Source organism: Nilaparvata lugens, chromosome 10, assembly GCF_014356525.2.
Source record: "Nilaparvata lugens isolate BPH chromosome 10, ASM1435652v1, whole genome shotgun sequence".
Taxonomy (NCBI): domain Eukaryota; kingdom Metazoa; phylum Arthropoda; class Insecta; order Hemiptera; family Delphacidae; genus Nilaparvata; species Nilaparvata lugens.
This window is the reverse complement of record NC_052513.1, coordinates 4,610,324-4,636,634: the sequence shown is the minus strand read 5'-3', so window position 1 is coordinate 4,636,634 and position 26,311 is coordinate 4,610,324. Positions and strand designations below refer to the sequence as shown.

The window sequence follows — 26,311 nt, the reverse complement described above, 5'->3', positions numbered from 1 at the left end:
TTCAAGATTGAGTAGTCTAGCATTGTTTGAAACTTTTTACATCCACGAGTAATGAGCTACAGTGAACTACAGCAATGAACTACAGCTGACCACACCACAGTGTGAAATTATTTAATTGAGTTCAAACCTAACTTGAAATTATTTTAGGCTAAGGGCGAGTAAAGAACATGCCGATATAAATGAAATGTTTGAATATCCTAGATTTAGGACCTCATCTCAAAGGCTTAGCTGCGCCACTATACAAAATCCAATATGGCTCCCTGTGTATTCAATAACTTCTTGTGGCAACCCTAGTATGGATCATGGGTTGCAGCTTAACAGGGTATTCCATTTCAATCAAGTGAAGGCTTTGGATAAAGGGGTTCTACTTATGCTAACACTTATTATGGGTGCGGTTAGTAAGGCTTATCATGTTTGTTTTCATCCCTCAGCAAGAACTAGCCGGGGCAGCCAGCATTTATTGACACGCTTGCCAGAGAATCCAGAGAAGAGCAAACAATGTTTCCAACTTACAAGCTGGCTTGTATCTGTGAAGCTTATCCCTCCTATTATACGTAGTTTGATCTCCTTACATGGACCAACAATTCCATCAACTTGTTGCTACATGTCCAGATTGTTATGTGTCTATGTGTAAAATAGAATATCTCATCCACATTATTATTGCAAGATAGAACTCGGGGAATGAGTTAAGAGGGTGCTCACAATACTTTATTTCCCAACGGTAACATATTTATATTGCGAATTTTAACAATTTTCAAAAAAGCTTAATGTATCTAGTTTGTCTAAAATATGTTGAGACTTGGCCCTCCATCCGAAGAAATTACAGGGTTGCCAAATCCTGTAAAATTGCAACTTTCTCAAATTTCCAATTCAACGTCAGAATTGGATGTAGAATATCATCCCCGAAATCCTAGTCGAGCTAAAAAAGTTTCAGGGTTGAAGGATTAAAAGGAAATTTAACTTTTATGATGAAATTGGAAACATCGCGAAGATTTGTTTTTCTTTTCAATATCACTTCTCTCAGAATCATGGGGCATCGTAATGCGTGATAATTTTATATCAAATTAACGGGGAGAATGTCTCCTTTCTTTTGGTGTCTGGATCATTTTTATCCGCCTTATAGTTATTCTTCAATTAATGATTATGTTCGTCAATGTCGAGACATTTCGAGCAGCCCCATGATTCTGAGAGAAGTGATATTCAAAAGAAAAACAAATCTTCCTGATGTTTCCAATTTTATCATAACAGTTAAAATTCCTTTCAATCCTTCAACCCTGAAAATTTTTTAGCACTACTAGCACATACTTATAAAGCCGTGTCCACACTGAACAAATGTTCGACAAACATGTTTATTGAAAAAGTTTGGGCAAATTTTATTATGTTTGACAAACAATGTTTGCCCGTGGCCAGTGTGGACGCGTCACCAAACAAAATATTTTTAAGTGGGAAGAACAGGTTTTATGTTTTACAGCTGTCAACTCTGAAATTTTTTGAAAAAAAAAACAGTAATTTTTGGTTTGACAAACAATGATTGTCCAAACTTTTTAAAATGTTTGTCCCTGAGCTCCTCAACAAACATGTTTGCCGAACATGTATGTCAAACCTATGTTCATTGTGGACACGGCTTTATATGAATGAGGATATTGAGAGATGTAATAGATGAAGATACAAGAAACTGAGCAGCTTCAACGAATTCACCGAATGTCACTCCGGCATGAGAAATGGATTAGATGGATTTTTCCAAAAAAGAATAGATGCTATAGATACGAATTTGAAGGACTATTAAAAAATAGAATGGTAACTACTGTTACATATTTGATAAACTATTACAAAATAGAATAGATATGAATAATGAATAATAATATAGAAATATGAATAATAAAATAGAATAGAATGCTGTGCCACAATATTCTTGGTATAATACAGAGTGACATAGAATAACGGGAACTTTTAAAAACGCCATAAAACATTAGTGGGAAGGGCAAAAATGATTCTATTCAAACTAATGTAAAGTTCTAAGACTTGCCATTTCAGAATTATTATTAATAACATCTATGACTTTTTGACAATTGCGTCTTTAAGATGGCTTCCTCCTGAACGAATACACTCTTGAAATCTGTGTTGACGATTTTGATCGCTCATTGATCCTCATCCTCATTGATCGCTGCAACATCTGCGTTTCCTGGTCCTATGATCTGTCCACCAGTGATTTTCTGTTTGTAGAGCTATCTCAAATCAAACGTTTTCACAACTTGACCAATAACTGTGTTTGAATCATAACAGACAATTCGAAATTAAATTAACAATATCCCAGCTGAAATGTTGCAGCAATCGTTCAGGAATCTCAACACAGATTTCAAGATTGTATTCATGCAGGAGGAAGCCATCTTGAAGAAGTAATTGTCAAAAACTGATAGATGTTATTAATAATTCTCAAATGGCAAGCCTTGAACTTTACTGAATAAAATCATTTTTGCCCTCCCCACTAATGTTTTATGGCGTTTTCAAATGTTCCCGTTATTCTGGGTCACCCGGTATAATGAAAATATTAATTCGTGAATGTTTTTTCTCATTCTATCTCTTTACTTTGGGATCTCATTAATTCATTCATTCATAGACAATGCAGACAATTATTAAAAACCCAAAAATGTATTGAACCCTACTTTAAAATAGAACAACCATCAGGATATGTAGAGTTGATGATTTCATCCACACACAATTTTATCCCACTTGTGGCTTTTTACATGTGTAAATGACAATGATCGAGGATCAGATCGTTAGCCATAATAACCTGAATATTTTATTAAGAGATCCCCATTGGAAAATCATTGAATGAATGTTCTGAAATGTACCACACTCAAAAATACTTCATTGATGCAATCTGTAGTAAATTTATAGAAGATTCTCAACAAGAGAGTAAAACACAAACAGTAACAATTACATCATGTGCAACCTAACCTAACCTAACACAAAAGTTTACGTGAACACAGCTGCTGAACTCTTATCGAATAGGCGACTAGTTTACCCAGGCGTCTCATTTCTATTTAAGAAAACTCAGTAGCAACAGACATTGAATGCGGATTTTCCGCGTGGCCCCATAAACAGGCATTAACCTGCTTCTGAAAACCACCCACCTAAATAATCAGAAAGTGCGATTAAGGTGGAGAGGTTTGTGGCACACCCTTATCAGATGCTAAGGTGTTTCACTTAGCCGCATAACAAAAGGGTAGCGAAAAGAAGTGGGGTAAGGAAAAGGGCAGTCATGAGAAGTGGGTTAACGTCGTGTGCTAGATATTCGAATGAAAGAGACAAACATAGTGTGAGAGAAAGAAGTGAAGAGTGAGCTTTTAAAAAGCCACTCTACGCATGATAAAGAGAGTACCGTCACGCAAAAGTGTGCACTGAGTACTGTGCTCTACCGTACTCTTGAAGAGTGCAGCAAAATGTTCAATACTGGAGTATCTTGACACAAAGCCTCAACGAACAATGAACATCGGATGGTAAAGCTCAACCTGCTTTAAAAAGGGGTTAAAGTGTGCTGTTCAGAAGAATAACATTTTCTGAGATCGTATTCATGCAGCAGGTGAAGTGAACTCATATCCAGCAAGGTCTATTTAGGTTGAAAGTTGAACGTATACTTATTTCTTCACATTGAACATTGGAATATACAAGATTAAAATAGCTCTAATCATTTGGTTCTATCATGGAAAAAATATATTCTAATATAAAATAGTTCTTCTATGGTTGTAGGCCTGCAAATTTCAGTACTGTAATAATTCATACACCATGAGAAACAAAAAATTCTTACATTATTGGAATTTTTCAATATTTGCTGGCTGAAGTTTTAAAAAATTTTCTTTTTATTGTCACTGCCGCCTGCCTCAACAATAAAAATATATTATTACTGTTGTGTAAAACAATTTCTCCCCTTTCCTTTTTATTTCATTCCTTTCTAATAAATTTTCGTTATTTCCCTTTTTTTATTAATTCTCTATCAAAATCTGATGTATATTTCTTATTTTCTTTTTGCAATTTGTATTTGTTTTCTTTTATCTTATACTTTTAAAATCTTTAAAGTGTAATATTTATTCTGTCTAAGTTTATTTATATTTGTAACTCGTATTTTTTTGTAACTGGGCACCCGCCGAAAAACCTTCGGGTTTGGCAGGACCCTCAATATTGTTTGTATTGTGAATAAAAATGTTTATTTGATTTGATACAGTGTCTTGGTATTACATTCTAATACATTATCCATTTATACATTGATACATACAATATCATTATCAATTATGAATGAGTGGGACAGGAAAGCCCAAAACTGTTCCTTTCCCAAATTTAGATAGAAATTATCCATATAAAGGTTATGTTAACATTTCATTATGGATAGTATCAACATTTCCATTTTTGAAATAAGTAAAAAGTATGGTTGAGTGCTTGAAGATTCAACTAAATTTAGTCAAAGAAGTGGATGCTAGATTATACAATAATTTGGTATTCTTCAAGTTCAAAGTCGTATTAATATCTGCGTTCAAATAACCTAGTATGAATAATTCAGAACTAGTTTTATTATTGGTTTTTGGTTACTAGCTAAATATAGTATTTTACTCGTACATAATTGAATGAGCAGTAATTGAAATATTCATAAGGAGAGCAAAGACACAACTGGAATTTCCACAAGAACAGACTTTTTTTCTTAATAGCACAGATTCTATGAGAGAAAAATTTAGATTACAAATAATAGGATACTGAAATGAAAACACTCATATATTGTCAAATTCTACACAGTTTTATTTGGTACAGGACAATGGTTTCGTAACCACACCGGTCACATTTTTCAAGCTGACCACATTTTCAAGGTGTAGTCACGAAACCATGGTCCTGTACCAAATAAAGCTGTGTCGAATTTGACAATATATATAAGAGTTTTTATTTCACTATGGAACGGTTCTACAACATCGACAGTGATTCTGTCGAACTTTTAATAGGATACTATTACATTTAAATATCATGAACATTAAAAATCAAAATAAAACTTACTGTATTTTTTGGGAGGTGATGTCGTAGTAAATATCCATATTATATTATGAATACGACTTTAAAGTGTCAAACCTACTGCTTTATTAAAACATTTTGAGATACTAGTTTCTTTTGTTACACCATTATCGATCTCTAGTAAATTGAAAACTCAAATATTGAGGACCATAATATGTAGTGTAGGTAAACCTACGATTGGTCATTAGCTGTCGACCAATAGAGGCTGAGCTCTACTGCCATTGGCCGAGACAAGACACGCCCAAATATTCCAGATATGATCTTGAGAGACGTTAGACACTAACCAATAAAGAGAAACTTAGTGACTAACAAAACCAAATGGATAATATGAGGAAGAAAGAATATACAATTGGAAAACCAGAAAAAACACGGAGATACAAAGACTACATCAGAAATCAAAGGTAGAATAATTTTGAATAACAAAAGTATAATTTGGAAGCGGTTACTGATAATGATAATAGAGTTTGTACCAACATTGAATAGTAAGATAAAGCTGATAAGAAAATAGAAAGTACTGTTCCGTACTATGAAATAGTTGTAAAAAATGTAAATAAAAATTTCTAAATTATTAAAGGGATTCAGTACATTCACCTGTGACCTGTAACTTCAATCCAAAGACTTTTTCTTGTGCTCCACTGGAAAATCACAATACGTCAAAAGTTATAAGAATACCAGCCAAGCGATATTGTTAGAAAAGATCAGGACCTGTATCAGAATGCGATTAACTTTTCCTACTTCTTGACAGTGTTCTGTTTTTAGCCAAAAGCGAGGGCCGCACGGTGCGTGGTACCGAATTTATTTTTTCTCCAGCATGAAATCCAGTCGTTAAATTCACGTTTCATTGTAGGCTGGCAGTTTAATTTAAATCTAGTGAATACAACCACATGAAATATTGCAGACTCTAATGTGATTGTAGTTGTGATATGGATCATGAACATACTCTTTCATGACTAAGAAAGTAGGTTATAGTACAGTAACTGTATTACCCATGGGTTATAGTAGTTTGTGATAGTATAGTTCAAGATTAAGAAGACACCACATTATAGGTAAATAGTTTGTAAATAAATGAAACTTTATACCAATAAATAAATAAGTAAATTGTTCAGAACATTCAATTTTTCATTATCTTTCTCCGTAGAATAGAGTACTGCAATGAGCATTTTAACTCCGAATGATGATAGTTTGAAGTGTAAAAAGCTTCAAAGTTAGCAAATTGTTTTTGACAAGAGTAGCAACTAGATATATCAATCAGGTATTTACAATTTACACATTCAAAATAACAGGGAATAACTTAAATAAGAAAAAGATTGAGAATATTTTTGTATTCAAAAAGTACAAATAAAAATAAGTATAAGTATTCACGATTTAAGAACATAGGTGAAGGGTTCTATTAGGCCGTCGGTCCCGGCTGCCTGAAAAGCAGTCATTAAGTCATGTCATGACAGATTGATCAGTTGCGACCTGAAATCTCTGACACCAGACCTGAGCCAGCCATTATTATTATTTAGGTTGTATCATAAGAGGTTTTATGAATCCATGGACAAATTGTTTTCTATTCAAGAAATTATGATTTAAATATTCTACGGATTTTACAATATTGAGTGGTAGAAAACTACATGTTATCTTGATGTATCAAAATGAATCAATACAATTTCAACGAGTCATAAATGACAATATCATAAGTACAACTGGTAATGACATGTTTTTCTGGAGTATAGTAGATAGAAAAACAATCCAAACAAGGAAATTATCCGACATGAGATTGATTCTTGTTCGACTCTGTTTTCTATTTAAGAGCAAATATCTGCTCTCTATTTGTACGACTTTCTCTCTGATCTCCCGCCCAAATTTTGGTGATAAGCTGAAAGTCATTTAAAAGCAATCAAAGAGGAAACCAATTATGGATCAATGAAAAGCCTATGATAAACTGCTGACAAAATCAATTTTTGAAAGCTCTTATTATTGAGAAAATAGTTCAGGAATTCCTTCTGGTTCGACACTTTCCGTAACAATACATCAATTTGGTGTGTGGGCGTGATGGATGTATTTGCACCAACACAACAGGTATAAATTGGGAACAGCTGTTACTTCCGGCGTAGTAACACTTCATCCACGATTCGATTAACTGGATCAATGTCGTGGAAAACTGTTGTCATATAACGTGATGTTACTTCAAAAGTTGCTATTGTGCTCTATCACGAGCATAAATTGGAGTACAACTTTATTAGATGTTAGCTCAATGAGTTAAGCAGCGTTTACACCAAAGTTATTAACAAAATATTAATAACCTAATCCTTATAGATTCTATCCTATTATATTAAGCGAGCATTTTCTGTATGTCTGTTTATATTTTTATATCTGGTTATATGGTTATTTATATTCAACGGATCTCGAAAACGGCTCTAATGATTTTCACGAAATTTGGAATATAGTAGGTTTATGATATCAAAATTCGATTGCACTAGATCTCATCCCTGGGAAAACTCGCTGAAGGACATTAAAAGGATAAATAGGTCCTTGGAAAAACAGATGATTATTTCGTCGTCTGTAGATAACAGAAGATGCGTGTGCCTGTGTGGGAGATCAGCTATGTAATCAATTAGCTTACCGTATCTCGCGAGAAATCTAGAAATTTTAATTGACTCGATAAAAATACAGCAATCTGATTTTGTTGACATGAGATGGTATGTATCATAATATTCAAAGTTAATAATTATTTTACTGTCCTGAGTGATTAGTGAGTGTTATTTTGTTATTCAATTTGGTATGTAAACAATCTAAATTAGAACTTTTATGTTTTCAAATATTTGGACTGAAAATTTGACCTGAATTCAAGTGTATGGAACATAACCTACTTTTTAGAATATTTATAGTGCATATATCAAAATTCGGGGAAGAAACAGTTTAGGACTGTGCCTGTTAGTCCTTCCCCAATCATTTTAAAGAATTGAATTCTGTTTATCAATAAATAAATAACGAGCGAAGCTCGGTGCCCCGATATTTAGATTGAACATAAGAACATAACTTATCATACACATGATGAGCATATGTGTTTGTAAAGATCCGTTCAATCTAAGAATCTATAAGGATTAAGTTATTAATATTTTTTAAATAATTTTGGTGTGAACCCAGCTTGAATCTATTGATCAATAATGTTGAGTTTATGTATTATAATACTTATGTATTTAAAGATTCCTCAAATATGAATAATAAATGGAATGGTTTTTATGAAAGAAGTGGTTAACCGAGTTGAGACTTTCATAGGCAGCAGAAAGAAATTTGAGGAGTAGAACAGTGAAACGATTGTCAAGTTTGAAAATAATTTTCTGCATAATTTGATAAAAGACCATCCAGATAATAGATAGTAGTTTGATTGAGATCATTAGATATATGGAGATAATGGCCCGGTTGCACAAAAGTCTGTTGTATTTTAACTGTGATTGAGAGTTAATTAAATACGTTTTCTGCTACTCTGATTGGTTCTTGTGACATTTAACCTCCCCAGACCCAGTGTACAGTATAGTGTACTTATGGATTTCACTCTATTCAGACCTAACCTCTCACTCAAAATACAACTTTTCAAGAACTCCACAGCTGAACAAAGGCCACTGCTACCTGTATAGTTCTTGTTGAATGATAGCAGACAATGTACACTCCAGTGTACAAGTCGCCTTAACCAAAGATCTTAAAGAAATATAGACCCACTATGAAATATAGATTGAAGCCTATGCCTTCTCAATGATATCTCATACTTGAAATTGAAGGCCGCCATTGGGGTATTTTAGCACGAGATATTATATATTATACATTTGTGATATTATAGATTACAAAGGCATTGGTATGTAATAATCTTATAGGTTGCCCCCTCAATGGCCGATTCCAATTCCAAGTACGACACTAGCGCTGCATGTGAGTCTATGCATCTTTAAGGTATTTGGTCTTAACAGAAAATGGGGAATCCACTTCACCATAGCTACTATCAGCTCAGAAAGCAAATGTACAGTATGAGGTACAAATCAACCCAAGTATAGATGAGTAAGTGGAAGAAACCAGTTCTGACCAGAACAGTAATTTGATCACCCTTTAAATTCAGTAGACTTTCATGCAACCTGGCCTATGAAAGATAATAATCTACCGAAAGATCATCACACTTATTATCATCATATCACCTCATAAAGAGACTTTTATCACTACTAACTGTAAATTTTTGTTCCTTGTTTCAACAAGTTCTTTTATTGCTATCTTCACGTTTACACATCCCATAAGAAACAACAATAAAACAACGCTATACAACTGACATGTTTCTCATGAATAGCAGAAGCTCCCAGTTTACACTACACTAGTGAACTTTTTAGTGATCTAGCAAACTAGTGAACAACTCTAGTTAATTTTCTCAACGAGAGGAAAGTGAGAAGAATGGAAAGCCTTAAATCACAAGTTGCCGATTTCCGCCACGCCCCTGAAACGACTGTTAATTTTTCTCGCTTGCCACCCCATCATCACAAATTCATCAACCCTCGTCGCGAATCACCTCATCCCAAATTCAAAAGAAGTTGAGGATGGAAAGGGGGTGGAATGGTGGTGGAGGCGGGGGATATGTGCAAGAGAAGAGAGAGGGAGAGGAAATCTTTGAGGAAAGAAGGTGGTGTGAGAAGGAGATAGGATTGAAAAGAAAGTAGAAAAGGAGGATACATGGGAGAATGGAATGGAAGAAGTTGATGAAGGAGGAGGGAAGGGAGGGCAGTGGTGGAGGAAGATGTGTGCAATAGAATTGATGATTGATTGAGTACTTTATTTATGTAGATTACAATATATACTGGCTTATACACTTATATACAATAGCTTACAATACAGCAAAATTGTAGATGAATTTAAAAAATATAAACTAAGAAAATAATTATTATTGAACTGTATATGATATGAAAAAACTAAATTTGTAATAACTATAGATAAAATAGATAATATTGTTATGCATCTACATAAATTGGCGGAGCTTTGGACATATCAATGTCCATTCTTCGGAAAGAATATTCGAAGTATCCTTCCCACTAACTCTCTACCAAAGAAAGAAGAGAGAGAGAAGAAATCTTTGAGGAAATGGAGGTGTGAAAAGGAAACAGGATTGAGAATGGAGTAGAAAATAAGAATACAGGAGAGAATGGAATAAGATATAAATAGTAGAAGGCTGGGATATAAACAGAGAAAGAAGATTGGAGATGAAGTTTCACGAAAGAGGAATGAGGAGATAAGAGAAAAAGAGCGGTCAAGGACCAGGAATAAGGGAGAAGGAGACAAATATAAGAGACTGGAAGGGAAATAGAGAGAATGAGAGAGGGAAGAGACGAGCATAATAAGGTGTCAAGAAAGAAAAATAAATTTGAAAAATAGGAAGAAAGGCGAAGAGAAATAGAATGTGGGATAGAAATGGAATGAAGAGAGGAGGAAGGAAATGATGAGAAAGGACAGGTGAAGAGAGTGAAACTGGGATAGACAGAAATCAAGAAGGAGAAAAGATGGAAGAAGAACTGGAGAAACTGGGATAGACAGAAATCAAGAAGGAGAAAAGGTGGAAGAAGAAATGGAGAAAGTAAAAAGGGAATAATTGAGGACAAGAAAATGAAATTGAAGTAGAGAAACAGATGAAGAGTGAGAACGGAGAGGAAAAAATGGAATCAACAGAGGAGAAGGAGTCAAAAGAAACAAAGCAAAGAAGTAGATGGGAAATTATTACAGAGAAAAAAGGAAGTATCTAGAGGTGAGACTGACGAAAAAGAGGAATAAGGAGATGGAGAAAATGGAAGCGGAGGAGGAGAAAAGGCGTATGAGAGGGAGAAGGAGGTGGAGATTAGCAGAAAGAGAAGTGGAGGAGGTAGTAAATAAAGAATAGGAGAATGACGAAGAGGACGAGTGGAAGAGGTGGTGAAGAAGATAAGATAAGATATTTATTGACAATTGTTACTAGGCTGTTGCCTATGGTAAATTTACAAAAATTGACATTATAAAATTAAATAAAACTTAAGAAATAAATAATTATTTTCAGTTCCGCATCAGTATTACTCAATTACAAATATTGAAGAAAATAATATTGTACATATTCTCCTTTTAAGAAGGAGAAGGAATAAGAAAAGAGGAGAAAGAAGAGTGGAGGAGGTGTTTAAGAAGGAGAAGGAAAAAGAGAAGGGGAGAAAGAGGATGGAGGAGGTGGTGAAGAAGGAGAAATAGGAAAAAGAGGAGGAGGAGGAATAGGTGGAAAGAAGGAGAAGGAAAAAGAAGGAGAAGGAAAAAGAAGGGGAGGAAATTCGATTAGATACGGGAGAGGGGAGTAAAGGAGGTGGTGAAGGAGAAGGAGAAAGGGGAAAAAGAAGGAGAAGGAAAAAGAAGGGGAGGAAATTCGATTAGATACGGGAGAGGGGAGTAAAGGAGGTGGTGAAGGAGAAGGAGAAAGGAGAAAAGAAGAGGAGGTAAGAGGCAACAGTGATGATGAGGTGAAGAAGAAGAAAAATCAAATAAGGGAGAAGAACACGGAATGCGGTGAACGTAGGAGGGATGAAAAAGGATTGGCGTCGCGGAATATTTGACAAAGACGTATGGCCGCAGTTTAGCATGATGAGGGTTGGAGGAGGAAGAGGGGGGGGGGGGAAATAGGGTATCAGAAAACGAACAGCCATCATTTGAGGCACAACGAATTTGAGTCACGTTCCCCTGTGGCTGCTCACTGCTCACTACTACACACTTACATTCTCAACTCCTCACATCATGTATTTGAAGGGTCCAATAATAGCCAGTAGGAGTGAAGGAGATGCGAGAGAGATATAGAGAGTGGAAGAGAGCGATATAGGAAGAAAGGAGAACGAACAGAAGTAAAGTATATGTGCAATAATGTCAAGTAGGAGTGAAGGATATGAGAGGGAGATTGAGAGGAAGAAAGAAAGGGAAAGGAACCAAAGGTCTATGTGTAATAATGAAAGAGAGATAGAGAGAGAGAGAGAGAGAGAGAGAATAGAATAGAATAGCTGCGTTTATTTTTTTTTCTAATATGAGAGAGAGATTAGATTAGATTTCTTTATTTATGTATGTTACAATACATAGATTGAGAGAGATTGAGAGAAAGAAATAAAGAAAGGGAAAGGAACCAAAAGTCTATGATTGTGTAAGAATGGGAAGAGAAAGAGTAAAGCAGATTGGAGAGAGAACAGAAATACTTTTCTTATTTGATGACGTGGCAAAGTTTGGACAGTAATGTCCACTCTACCACTTGACCACAGGGAGAGAGAGAGAATTGTACCCAAAAGTGGGCTATATGGAAAAGCATAATAGGATAAAAAGAGAGAAAGAGGGAGAAGAGGAGAAGTTGTAATAAAAGTAGTAGTTTTGGTTCTAAGTAGGGGGAAAACGGGTGAAAGGGAGCGAGGAATAGAAAGCATAATATGATGGAAGAGAGAGGGTGAGAGGATAATGTGATAGTAGAGGTAGTAGTTTCAGTTTGAAAAGAAGGAATAGGGGAAAAATAGGAGCAGGAGGACGATGAATATACAAAGAAGGATGAATGGATGGAACCAGAGCAAGAGAAGAAAAAAGGAGAAGACGAATAGAAAGAATGAGGAAGGGGAGGAGTTGAAGGAAATTTAAAAAAAAGAATATGATGATAAAAAGATGAATTATGGAGGAAGCTGTATTAAGAATCCAAAGGAGTAGAGAAATGATGATGAGAAGAGTGGAGGGCGAGAACTAGAAAATATGGAGAAGAATAAGACAAGAGAGGAGGAAGAAAGAAGAGAAGAATGAATAATTATTAGAAGATGACACGGGAGGAAAAGAGTATGCAGATAAAAGAAAGCAAGAGGATGCCTAGGAAGAAGAGAAAAAGTAAAAGATATGGAGAATAAGAATGAGTAGAACGTACAGAAAGGAAGAAGTAAAACAGAACGTAGAACGGGGAGGAACAAGATGAAAAATATAATGAAGGAGTAGAACGAAACAGAAAACTGGAAATGGACGATAAATGAGGACAGAGAGAAGAGAGAAAACACACATAGTAAACGAGATGGAAGGACTAGAAAAGTGGCGGAGATTTTATGAAGAGGAAACAAAATTTATGATTATTGTTTGTGTGAGAAACAGAGCAAGAACTATAATAAAATGAGAAAGGTGTTGAGGGGAGCATTGCACTGGAAAGAGAAAGAAAATGTGATATGAGAAAAATGAATGATATAAGAGTGGCTTTGAGTTTGGAGTGTATGCAAAAGAGGATCAGCGAGTCGAGATGATATATGAAGTGCAAAAGGAATGAGTGAGTTGGTATGAATAAGATAAGAGGGAGAAAGAATGTGAGATGGTGTGAGAGACAGAATGGAATAGAAGATGAAACCATGATGAGTATAAAGCTATTACCATAACTTAATGACTGAGATTATATTTAAAAACACACAAAATTACAATACACTGAAATTTTAACCATAACAGATTACAAAAAATGAATTTCTATTTTCTCAGTTTTGTGTGAAGAATAAAATTGCTTTGTAGAGTTTCTTTTTTGTGATGCTATTCAGGTAATATAGGAAAATATATTTTACGATAAAACTTTAATGCTTTTACCAACACAGAATCATTGAAACTCTGAATAATCAGTTATCATTTTTAAGGGGTCATGAATCTCAATGATCAATTTTTCAATGATTCAGTTGTACAACATTTCAATTGATATTGTAGGATTTCTCTACAAATATAATCGATAATAAATTGTCAATGGATTAAAAATAACTAACAAACAGCGGTAGGAAATTATTAGTTTCATTCAATTTTCCAATAATCTTGTATAATAATCAAAACATTTTTAAATGAATAAATCGTTGTGACAATTATCACTAAGTTATCGTAACGAAATAACGCCAATGATGTTATTACTAAAACGAATTGTTTGGAAGGATCATTGATAGTAAAAACAAATAAATTAATAGCTTTTTGTTGGTGGGGAGTCCCTTACGGGAAGGTCCCACCTTGCCTAATATGTCAGAGGGTCTTGCGACTGTCCTATTTCATACTTTGTACAAGTGATAATTGCCATTATTGAATACTGTTCATGATGGAACAAGATCATTAAGAAATTGATTAGGTACTTGGTTGAACAATCTCATTTTTTGAATCAATCTTGAAGTAGTGCCAACATTCAGATCTGAATTATCCAGAATAATATTTCTAGTTAATTCAACAAATGAACAATTTCCTCACACACAGATTCGTCTATGTGGAGAGTCAATCAATCAATTTTTATTCCAATCAACACAATAAAAGAAATCAAAACACAAAAAATCACAATCAAAAATAAATTTCTAATTAAATACAAAAGTGTGCTGAAAAGAAAGAAAGGAGGGAAAATACCTAGCCAACTATGGTTTCCCATGTAATAGGCAGGTAGAGGGTATAAAAGTAACGAAAGAAGGGTAAAGAGGAGAAGAAAATGGGAAGTAAAGGGAAGAAAAGGGAAGAGAATAGATTCACAATTTTGTTTTTAAAGTATTTTCTCATTGTAATGCATTTTGATTTGTGAATAAATATGACATTTGAATTTCAACAATTTGGAAGTACTAAAACTGGAAAGGAGACTCAATATTGTTTACAGGAGACAGGCATCTTGTTTTTTGTGAAGTATTTTGATTTGTGAATAAATTATATTTGAATTTCAACATTTTGGAAAAACTGAAACTGAAAAGGGGGCTCAACATTGTTTAGGAGACAGACATCTTGAATGTTGTCGACTTGAGCCTTATTACTACAAGTGAGTGATTAAAGCAGTTACAGAGACCGATAGCGGCCATTTCAGTAATTACATAGCAGTAGAACTCGGGCCAAATTACTTTTTCTGCCATCTGACCATGAAAGCGAACTGATAAGGAGAAAGTGGAGATCGCAAGGGAGAGGAAAATGAAGATACTGTCCATGATTATCCATGAAAAACATAATGAAGGCTTTGTGATGAAAATGAGAGTATTTTTATTGGATGAGGAATAAACGCTCATTCATTCAAGATATTGTACATTCTAATGAAAAGAGGGAGGAGAGGGAGTTGATGATCAAAAATAAGAATAAGTGAATAAGTAGAAGAGGGAGGAGAATAATAAGTGGAGGGAGGGGAAATTGATGATCAAGATCAGAATAAGATTCAGGAGTGAGATTTAGAGGAAGGAAACTAGAGAAAATCGGAGGTTGAGAGAGAGAGATTGGAAAGGCGGGAAGGAGAAATTAACAAGAAGGTTAATTGATCGATTGAAGATTGAGGGGTGAAGGAGAGATAGTGCGAGGAAAAGAGATGAAGGAGTGGAGAAAGTGATAAATGGGGGAAGAAGGAGTTAAGGATAGATAGAATCCGTAAAATACAGCTCTAGCCGTTTCTCGCATCCCATCTGCCATTTATTTCGATTATTCCAGTCACTCTGGACAAGATTCCTATTCATCATACTACTATAGAATAAGTAAAGGATGGATAAAATACGAGAGGTGCTGTAAACCATTGAACAGGAATGTCAAGAGTAAGAAAGTAGAGTTGAGGAAGAGCAAGGAGAAAGACGAAGAATAGAAACAAAAAAGTTAAGCAGTGGGACTAAAAAGTTTAGGAAGATGAGGAGGAGAAAAAGGAGAGGTGGGAAAGAAGGATACGGAGGAGAAGGAGCTGTAGTAGAGAAAAATCCATAAAAAGGGGAATAAGGATCAATCAGAAGGAAAAGAAACAATGAAAAGTCCAGAAGTCTAAGAGGAATAGAGATGGAATAGAGACAGACAAATATGAGAGAAACTCAAGAAGTTGTTGAGTGGAGTATGAGAGAATTAGCTTATGGGGGCAGTGAGAGAAAGAAAGACCAGGGAGAAAGAAATATATTCCGGTTGGCCCGGAAATATATAGTGGCCGTTCATTTAATAGCCGAGCTAAAACGAGGAAATGGGAAATATTCAGTACAAAATCCACTTCCTTTTCATTGCCAATACTTTAGGAAAGTCGCTACTGCAAATAGAAAGCACTGTAAACCGAGTCATAAATATTGCAAACGCATCCAGGGAGATCATGGGAGGCAATCTTCATGCCATAAACAACAGAGCCATGTTACTCACAGTCAGTCGGTTCTAAAAGGAAATCCTAGTCCTATTGATAAAATAGTGAGGCATGAATAGCGCTATTTGCACTCTGATTGGATACATTTAGGGCGTTGAAAGTTAAGGTTTCATCCTCTCCACAGTTTGGGCTCTAGATTGATAGGTTTAGTTTCATAGCAAATTTTATGCTTTCCTTCATAGCATCTGTTATATGGATTGGCGTTGGGAGTTGTTCAGAGGTGTGTGAATGATATTAAGGAGGCCCTACAGTGAGGTCCACGTTATAACGGCAGAATTTGATTAACATTGGTGGTGCTATCCTTGTCTATCATTCGTCAAAGCAGATAGCGATATCCTTTTCTAGCTCCGCGACGTTGCCACATCGTTTTTTAACAATGTAGAAATATGATTAACAAAATATTTAATCTCAATCATGGAAATTCATTATTTTATAGTGTTGAGAAGCATATTTCTTAGCGAATAAAATTTTATTGATTATTATGTACAAAAATGAACAGTTAATATTACATCAGATAAACCGGTATCAGTGTCAGTGGCAAGGCAGAGAATCGGCAATGTTGTTGTCCTATCTTTCCCCACTGCCAATAATTGTATGGTGGACCTGACAATACACGGCCAATCATTTTGATCTATAGCTTCATTCAATCCATAATTTATTATAGATTGACTCAAACGTGATTGACCGTGTAGGAACCCTTTTGAAGCTTGAAGCAAAACTTGATGGTTATTGATAGAAACTTTGACTCAAGCAGTTGAACGAGACTATTGATCGTCTAGGATAATTCTCATTAATTATTGCTTCAGTCAGTATGTAAAAACCATGGATTTCACCACCAAAAATCAACACAGTTGCTAAAAAAACAACCACCACCGAACGAACAGCTGATCTCATTTCTTATGAGGAGAAGGTTTTGATCAAAGGATTGAAGGACTAATTAAGATTGATTGAATCATGCGTCAATCGATTGACTAGATCGTTCGATGAAGCCGATTGATCGTTTTGGACCTCCTTTAGAATCATCACTGATTATACTGCTAGTAGATCTTGGTAATGCAGAGAGAATCATTGATGAAAATTGGGACCCTACCAATAAGAAATGAGTAAATCAAAGTTCGGAATTAAAACTATACGAGTATATTCTGTTCAGCGAGAAGACGGAGTGATATGTAATCAAAGCCTTTTTTGGTTGGTGAAATTATCAGCTGAATGCCTGAAATATTGATTTATATAGGTTTAAAGAGGTTGAAATATTGAAACAATATTGAATGGACATATATAAAATCAACCTGAAGTCTTTTCATCTGATAATTTTACCAATCACAATATTCATTGTTCACATATCACTCCATCGTTTCGTTGAACATACTATAGAAGAGAGAATATTACAGAAAATGAGTACGTTTCATTTTGAGAACAATCATCACATTAATCTGGAATGATGAGGACTTTTTGTGATAGAGCTAACTCATAAATAAATAAGCAGAAAAAGTAAGTCAAGACAAACTTCAACAATCGGAACAAGCAAGACTGGGAATTAACTAGTTTTGTCTCGAGATGAAAGCAATTTCAATCCCCAAGTAACATTTCTCATATATGAAGGAAACAGGACAACAATTAATCAAACTCTCCAACACATACGCCACCAAACTAATTACCCAACACGCCTTACATAAATTTTCTGGTTAGGATCAAGAAGAACACTGCTTCAGTTGCAGATAATCACACGATAGAAAGCAGCTCTCTAGAACAATAATTACGTTGGCGTTTTCTCATTTCACGCTACAAAAATTTTCCACACACAGTCGAACTTGTAGAAAAATGTAACAGTAATTGAAAGCCGCTCAGGTTAGTTCGGCACTTGTTCCATTTATTAAATAATTACAATGTACATAACGCGAGAGACATGAAACAAAGAAATACAATTGAATGGAGCGACTATTGTTCATCCTAGAGATAAGAGCTCGCTTCTATTGAGATGCCATTTCTGAACTCAGTCAACAGAGATAAAAAGAAACTAGAGCTGGGTAGAGGTATTCGTGTTGAGCGGTCTGTCTACATGATTGTGAAGTGCTATTGCTAATACAGTACCATTTTGATGGATTGGATGATTCATCAATGTTAAAATAGTTATATAATCTAATACGCGAATATTGTACAAATGTATAATAATTAATTGAATGATAATTAATACATCTTTATTAATTTAATATAGGTGTCCAAATAAGTACGAATAGATAAATCAATAGGATTGAATTGGAACCAAAATATAATTTAAAGATCAGATACAGACTCAGCCTACTTTTTCCTCCAATGACATAATTATATTATGATTATAGTGTTTTGTACAATAAATGAATGAAATGTATATAGCCTTCAGGCCTGCACCATTAAAATAATATGAAGCTTATATTATGTAGGATTGTGGGAAATTGTAGGAGTAATTCTTCTTTTTTACAATGCAGAGGATTCATGTAAAAGACCTTGCTAAAATGCTTGAGAAACAAGTTTCAATGAGAGACTTCGACACTGTCACTGTTGACAACTCAAATATTTGATTTATTTGAAATTACATTTCAATCATCACAGCATATTGTTTTAATGATTGTTAAGTTTGCTTAAATGTGCTTGGAACACAATGAGAACCACATCAACAATTTTACATTAGAATAAAATTAACGTTCATCCAAATACATTGATATTTTGAGCAATATAACTTTTCAAATTTTGTTGTATTCCTTCAATGAAGTTCGTCAACAGTAGTGGACAGTAAAATGAAATGGATGATATTGCTTTCAAATCTGGCATATTGCATTTAAAGCTTTATAAAATTAAATTAATCAATAATAGTCATTTTTTCCTTTCAAGGCAGAGCAGCTATGACAATTTGACATTGAACTGTCGAACACCAATTAAAAACTTCATATTTCATAACTTCAAACTGCATGTTCTGAATAAGTGATAAGAAAATCAAGTACTTGTTACTTGAACGTCGCAAACAAGAAATTCGGAAATGTACTTGTTTTGAATATTAATAACACATATTACAAGACTGACCTTCAGTAACAAAACTTAATTTATTAATCTTATTTGTGACTAACCAGAGTCGCAAGACTATGGGAAGTACAGTCTCATTACCATAATTACACAACAAGTGGTGACATAAATTTTGAATTGTTGAAGTTTAAACCTTTCAAAACTTCACGTGACATCTGGGGAGATGTAAGAAAGATAAGTTTTGTTGCGATTCGAAAAGATTCATAGCCGTCAATCATATATCACATGATTTTTGCACAAGTTATAAAGCAAAAATCAACCTTTTCCTTTCCTCATTGTATCCTAACAACATTGTTTTCGTAGGATTTTCTAAGGTCGATTTCAACTTTTCTAACAACTTGAAACTCTAGTAATTAGACAACCTTATCATTTGAATGATTTATTGCTGCTAATTACTACAACGATTTCAGTTGAAGTTCCTTCCACAGAACTAGTATGGTATAAATGTTGATGTTTTGTTCCCTGAATAAAAATACTACATAGCTCTTTAAACGTGCAGTCTTTTTAGTATTAAATACTGCAATTAGGATTTAATTGTGAGAGCTGCAAGCTGCAAATGCTATTAGTTTTAAACTCTGTATTTTTAACTAATCGCACGAATAATGGTTGGTTATTTTCGGTGAATGTTTTGCTGGCTAATGATGAACAAAGTCGTGTTGTTTGTAATTCATTAACGGTGAACAAATGGAAATGTTAAATGAATGGTTTAGTTACTACAAGGCAGGAATAAATTCACGAGTATTTTAATTTGAAACATTCAACGTAAGATAGAACCCTCTCATTCTGTATCCCTTCAATTATTTATAAAAATTCTAACCAGAAATAAGATTTAAAGAAGTTCAGAGAAACAGATTATTCAAACCATGCAACTTCACAACATTTATACACTGTACACTTTTCGTAACTTCAGAAAATCTAAAAAATTTATAACCAGGGTGAAATTGAATAGTTATAAGAGTATTGCCTAAAAGAATTTGAATAGTAAATATCAGTTCCTCTATGGTATAATCATCTCATCTGCAGCCCAATTGAGTTTCAGATCATCACCATGATAATCTCTTGTTTGAATATTATTATTGTTTCCTATCGGTGAGGAAGCCCTTATGGGTAGTTCCTCCTGTCTCATCAACATTTGAATTATTTCTATTATAGTATGATGATAGAATAGAATAGTATTGATCTTACTATTTCAGTTGCGTTCCAAAACACTGTTAATGAAATCGAAGCCTAAGATAATTTATTTTTTGCAGGTCACATATACCCGAGAGAATTAGAAACTTAGATCTCTCAGTAACCGTTCTATATAATAGATAATTTGACTGAGAGAGACCAACAGGCTTACTCCATAACCGTTTTTATCTTAATTTTGATAAACAATAACATTTCCAAAAGGTAGGTTATATTTCATATTGGTTGGATTAATATTGTAAATGTTGTAATGATCAATTCAATTTTTTGGCATTTTCTTAGGATTAATTTTTTCAATTTGGGATTCAATTTCAAGGCAATAAAATTGGATGTGTTTTGATTTACCTTATTTGCGGTGAAGTCTTGTAGTGAACACATGTTGTGAGAGTATTGTCGTGTGAGGAGGGAAAGGGGTGGAGCTGAGGGGTGGGCGGCTGCATGTAGTGCTACTGAGAGGGGGGCTTCGACAGCCACACACCCTGTCGCGGTGCCCGGGGCGTCCCCGGATTAGAGAGCCCCGACTCATGGATCGGCGACAAGGTGGGGGACATCGTATGTCTGAGGGTGGCAATCGACTTGCGACGCACGTAGCGGCGATTCAACGCGATGGGAGCGGCTCGTCGCGGCTGTTGTCGCTGTACATACTCCAAAACATCGCCCAACTCCTTCAAGGACACGGCCTGCATCTGACGACGGGTTGGGGGAGGGAGGGCAGGCAAAGAAGCACTCCTCCTAGGGGGAGATTCCGATGTGGTCGGTCGCACCTGGTTTCGTCTTGGCACAGATTGCGATGGCACAACCGAACCCCCTTTCCCGGACACTACCCGTTGTTGTGATGTTTCCCCACTCCCACACACACCCCATCCAAACCACCCCCGTCCCGTCGAGGAACTACCAGCACCCCCCGCTTTACAATATTTACACCCGTTACAAGCTCGCCTCGACACAACGGGCTTGATTCGCGTCCTGTCACTCATCACTTTTACACTACTACTCACTGTCGTCTCACTGGAAGACTTGTTCACACCGTTCGTGTTGTTCGGAAGACAATCTTGGCGATTCAACGCACCCTCTACAGTTTCTACTGAACACCTTCTACCATTACTAATGCCTTTCTCAAGATCGGGCTTATCACGCTGATTTTTCGTAGCACGACCTCCCCAACCACAACACCTGGTGTCTTTGTTGTGAGTTGTTTTCTTGCCGATATGGTTACGTTGTTGCTGTTGTTGGCGTTGGTTTTGTGTGGACATCTGTCGGTAGTTGCGGATGTACTCGTAGGTGGTGATGCCCAGGACGGAGATGTAGATGTGGAAGAGGCAGAGGTGGAGGAGGAGAGCGGCGGCTACCCCTGCAAGGGCGCCCACCAGGGAGACCACGATCAGGAAGATCTGAGGAGGAAGGGTGGTGGGACGTTGGGGAAGCCAGTCGGGGTCGAGTCGGGTGGTGTCGATGTGGAGGAGGACTAGTTCGGAGACACAGATGCCCAGGATGACGGTGCAGGCACAAACGGCCGACACGACACAGACCAGGAACGCGGCGTAGTTGCGTCCGCCGACACAGTGGTTGAGCCACTTGCAGTGATGGTCGAAGCGGCCCACGCATTTGTTGCAGACGCTGCAGTGCTTGGTGCGCGGGGAGGAGGTCTCGATGTTGCACAGGTGACAGCGGCCGTTCTCGATGACGTGTGCGTGCCGGGAGCGGTCAAACTCAGGCACGGCTGAGGATGCTGGACCCAAGCGACGCAGCTCAGGGTCGGCCGGGTCCAGGAGCAACGCGGCCAGGTGGGCGACCACGTGGAGAACGAACAGTGCGGCCAGGATCGCCGATAACGGAGCACGCAAGACGGAAGCACACGAGGGTACGAGCACACAGAACGACGCCACTCCAAACACAAACAACGCGACCCAACCGACAACCTGTTGTGGATGCAGCGGTGGCTGCAGGCCGTGCAGTCGTCTCCATTTGCGCCTCTCGCCCCCCTCGGCCCCCGAAGAGCAGCAGCTCGAAGACATCGTGCTAGCATGACGCGGTGATCACCCAACACACTCGACACACATCCTTCTTGCGCCACGCTCGCTCACCGACTGACTCACGGACGCGCCACCGCCGCCTATCGACCCCCTTGCGCGCTTGCGCACATCGCCACTCATATTTCACCCAACAGACAGCAGCGCGCAATTCGCCAGCTGCTGCTGCTCCTGTAATAATGCACAGCCCGCTCTGCTTTGTTCAAATGACAATCACAGCCGCTCACATACTCCCTGGCAAATAGCTAGTTAATTTTGGATAAATGAAAAGGGATATGATTTAATCTATATAAAAAACAGTCACATAGCCTATATACACTCACTTGCAAGTTGCAAGTTTATTTTAGATAAATGAAGATATAATGACTTGGAATATATGAATAAAATCACAGCGATCCCTGACTCGGCCAAGATATTTTCTCGAGCCACACTTTTTTATGAAGTATATGCTAAATTGCCGGTCCCGGCCTTAGCGGACAGATAGAAATTTGATCAATCGTTGAAAGATTGATAATAATTGAAACTTTATTGATCTGCTGGGCCAATATCCAGACACAGTATAATAGATTTGAACTGTCATATGAATTAGTATTGGAACAGTGGAGGCCTGTGGTACTTTCTGGAAGTTGTGAATGATAAATGCTTGAATAAACGATTGAATTGAGGAAATGAATAACCATAAGTAAATAGTAATGTCACCAGAACTGGAAAGATACAGTACCAGTCAAATAATAATCAACTCACTATAGTGAGGTTCACATTATAATGGCAGTGTACGATTGACAATACTGTTGCTGTCCTTTTCTATCATACAACAAAACAGATAGCACTATCTCTCTCTCGCTTTGCAAAGTTGTCTATTTGCCAGAATATTTTATATTTACTTTTGACAGTGACTGTACGAAACTGAACAAAAAATTCTCAGCCGCCATTTTTTTCTTCATTCCATCAAAATACTTCAGTACAGATAATTCAAGTCGTATAATTGATTAAAAATGTATTTTTGAAATGATGAAATAATTTTTAAACATTACCGTATGAGAAACACAAATTAAAATACCTGAAATGACATTTTAAAAGTTGATAACTAACCATCCTAGACTTCATCCATGCTTCAGTTAGTCTACCCGTATAGGTTAGACCTACTCGTACCGGTATAAATAATATGAAAAGTTATTCCAGAATTAATCCATTGAAATTACTCAGGTGGTGATGCCCAGGACGGAGATGTAGATGTGGAAGAGGCAGAGGTGGAGGAGGAGAGCGGCGGCTACCCCTGCAAGGGCGCCCACCAGGGAGACCACGATCAGGAAGATCTGAGGAGGAAGGGTGGTGGGACGTTGGGGAAGCCAGTCGGGGTCGAGTCGGGTGGTGTCGATGTGGAGGAGGACTAGTTCGGAGACACAGATGCCCAGGATGACGGTGCAGGCACAGACGGCCGACACCACACAGACCAGGAACGCGGCGTAGTTGCGTCCGCCGACACAGTGGTTGAGCCACTTGCAGTGATGGTCGAAGCGGCCCACGCATTTGTTGCAGACGCTGCAGTGCTTGGTGCGCGGGGAGGAGGTCTCGATGTTGCACAGGTGACAGCGGCCGTTCTCGATGACGTGTGCGTGCCGGGAGCGGTCAAACTCAGGCACGGCTGAGGATGCTGGACCCAAGCGACGCAGCTCAGGGTCGGCCGGGTCCAGGAGCAACGCGGCCAGGTGGGCGACCACGTGGAGAACGAACAGTGCGGCCAGGATCGCCGATAACGGAGCACGCAAGACGGAAGCACACGAGGGTACGAGCACACAGAACGACGCCACTCCAAACACAAACAACGCGACCCAACCGACAACCTGTTGTGGATGCAGCGGTGGCTGCAGGCCGTGCAGTCGTCTCCATTTGCGCCTCTCGCCCCCCTCGGCCCCCGAAGAGCAGCAGCTCGAAGACATCGTGCTAGCATGACGCGGTGATCACCCAACACACTCGACACACATCCTTCTTGCGCCACGCTCGCTCACCGACTGACTCACGGACGCGCCACCGCCGCCTATCGACCCCCTTGCGCGCTTGCGCACATCGCCACTCATATTTCACCCAACAGACAGCAGCGCGCAATTCGCCAGCTGCTGCTGCTGCTGTAATAATGCACAGCCCGCTCTGCTTTGTTCAAATGACAATCACAGCCGCTCACATACTCCCTGGCAAATTGCTAGTTAATTTTGGATAAATGAAAAGGGATATGATTTAATCTATATAAAAAACAGTCACATAGCCTATATACACTCACTTGCAAGTTGCAAGTTTATTTTAGATAAATGAAGAGATATATGATTTAAATTATATGAATAAAATCACAGCGATCCCTTACTTGGCCAAGATATTTTCTCGAGCCACACTTTTTTATGAAGTATATTCTAAATTGCCGATCCCGGCCTTAGCGGACAGATACAGATTTGAACAAGATTGATAATAATTGAAACTTCATTGATCTGCTGGGCCAATATCTAGACACAGTATAATAGATTTGAACTGTCATATGAATTAGTATTGGAACAGCGGAGCCTGTGGTACTTTCTGGAAGTTGTGAATGATAAATGCTTGAATAAACGATTGAATTGAACAAATGACACAGTATAATAGATTTGAACTGTCATATGAATTAGTATTGGAACAGCGGAGCCTGTGGTACTTTCTGGAAGTTGTGAATGATAAATGCTTGAATAAACAATTGAATTGAACAAATGAATAACCATAAGTAAATAGTAATGTCACCAGAACTGGAAAGATACAGTACCAGTCAAATAATAATCAACTCGCTACACTGCTGGAAGCTACACTTATATAAATAAAAAGTATCGTATTTAACTAAATCGAACGTAAATCCAAATCAATGGTTCAATCAATATCAAATTCAACAAATAAAGCTACACTGATATAAATAAAAAGTATCGTATTTAACTAAATCGAACTTAAATCCAAACCAATGGTTCAATCATTATAAAAATGTTGATAATGTACATTATCAAATTCAACAAATGAATTGCCTACATTTTTTCCCATTCCAAAATAGTTAATCTCGTTCTCATTATTACTATAATGCATAAGCTTTTCGTGAAATTGAACGCCCGAAACCACATGATTATTGATTTAATTCAATGAAATTGGAAAATCGCACACTCCAATTCCTGACAATTTGGCAGCACTATCATTATCCCACACGCAAATGCTCTAATTTCATGCCTTCGACCCCACAGTCACGATCCACCAAAGATACGAGCAACAATTATTAATTTATTCAATCAGATTACTGTTGTTGAACAAAATGAGAGTGATTCACTCAAAATTTGGATTTCATCCACTTGAACTGGATTAGATGAAAGGAGTTGATGTTGTAGATTCAGTTATTATGTTCAGAGGGTTCAGTTGGTTTCTGATTGTTTTCAAATGATTCAAAATTGAAAGATGAAAATTATTTTTTAAATGAAAGTGTGAACCATTTCAATAAAGAATATGAAGCAGATACTTACCGAACTTAGAATTACGGGAACCGAATTGAGAGAACTTAGGATAGAGGAAAGACAGTTTAGAGCAGTTTTCTTGTCGGTTAATTTTCATCCCATTAATAAACAACAAAAGCTCTGTAGGATAGAATAGAGTCTGTTCCTTTAAGTATACACAATATACAATTGGAAACGTCAACCATAAATTAAATTAAGATCCAAGCATAAATGTCAATTACTCAAATTCTATGCACGATAATACAAAAATTGAAAGTCTAATGTCAATAGCAAATATAAATATATATTATTTAGAAACAATTATTGTTAAATATTCCCTCATCCATATTAAAATACTCAGCTAGTGAATAAAGAGGATTTTCCGTTAGAAG

The 26,311-nt window shown here is 36.9% G+C and overlaps 2 protein-coding genes across 2 annotated transcripts in view; both read right to left on the bottom strand.

The window, feature by feature from the left end:
* LOC120348712 (tRNA-dihydrouridine(16/17) synthase [NAD(P)(+)]-like) overlaps positions 1 to 22,490 on the bottom strand; it is an 89,916-nt gene extending 67,426 nt beyond the window's left edge. Inside the window, 1 exon segment of the mRNA XM_039436127.1 lies at positions 20,747 to 22,490. Coding sequence (XP_039292061.1) covers positions 20,747 to 20,841 — 95 coding nt within the window. The 5' untranslated portion in view covers positions 20,842 to 22,490.
* Positions 22,491 to 23,633: 1,143 nt separating this feature from the next.
* On the bottom strand, positions 23,634 to 24,371 carry LOC120353323 (palmitoyltransferase ZDHHC11). Its single transcript, XM_039436592.1, has one exon. It carries the CDS (start codon positions 24,369 to 24,371, stop codon positions 23,634 to 23,636), a length of 738 nt encoding a protein of 245 aa, XP_039292526.1.
* Between the last annotated feature and the right edge of the window lie 1,940 nt (positions 24,372 to 26,311).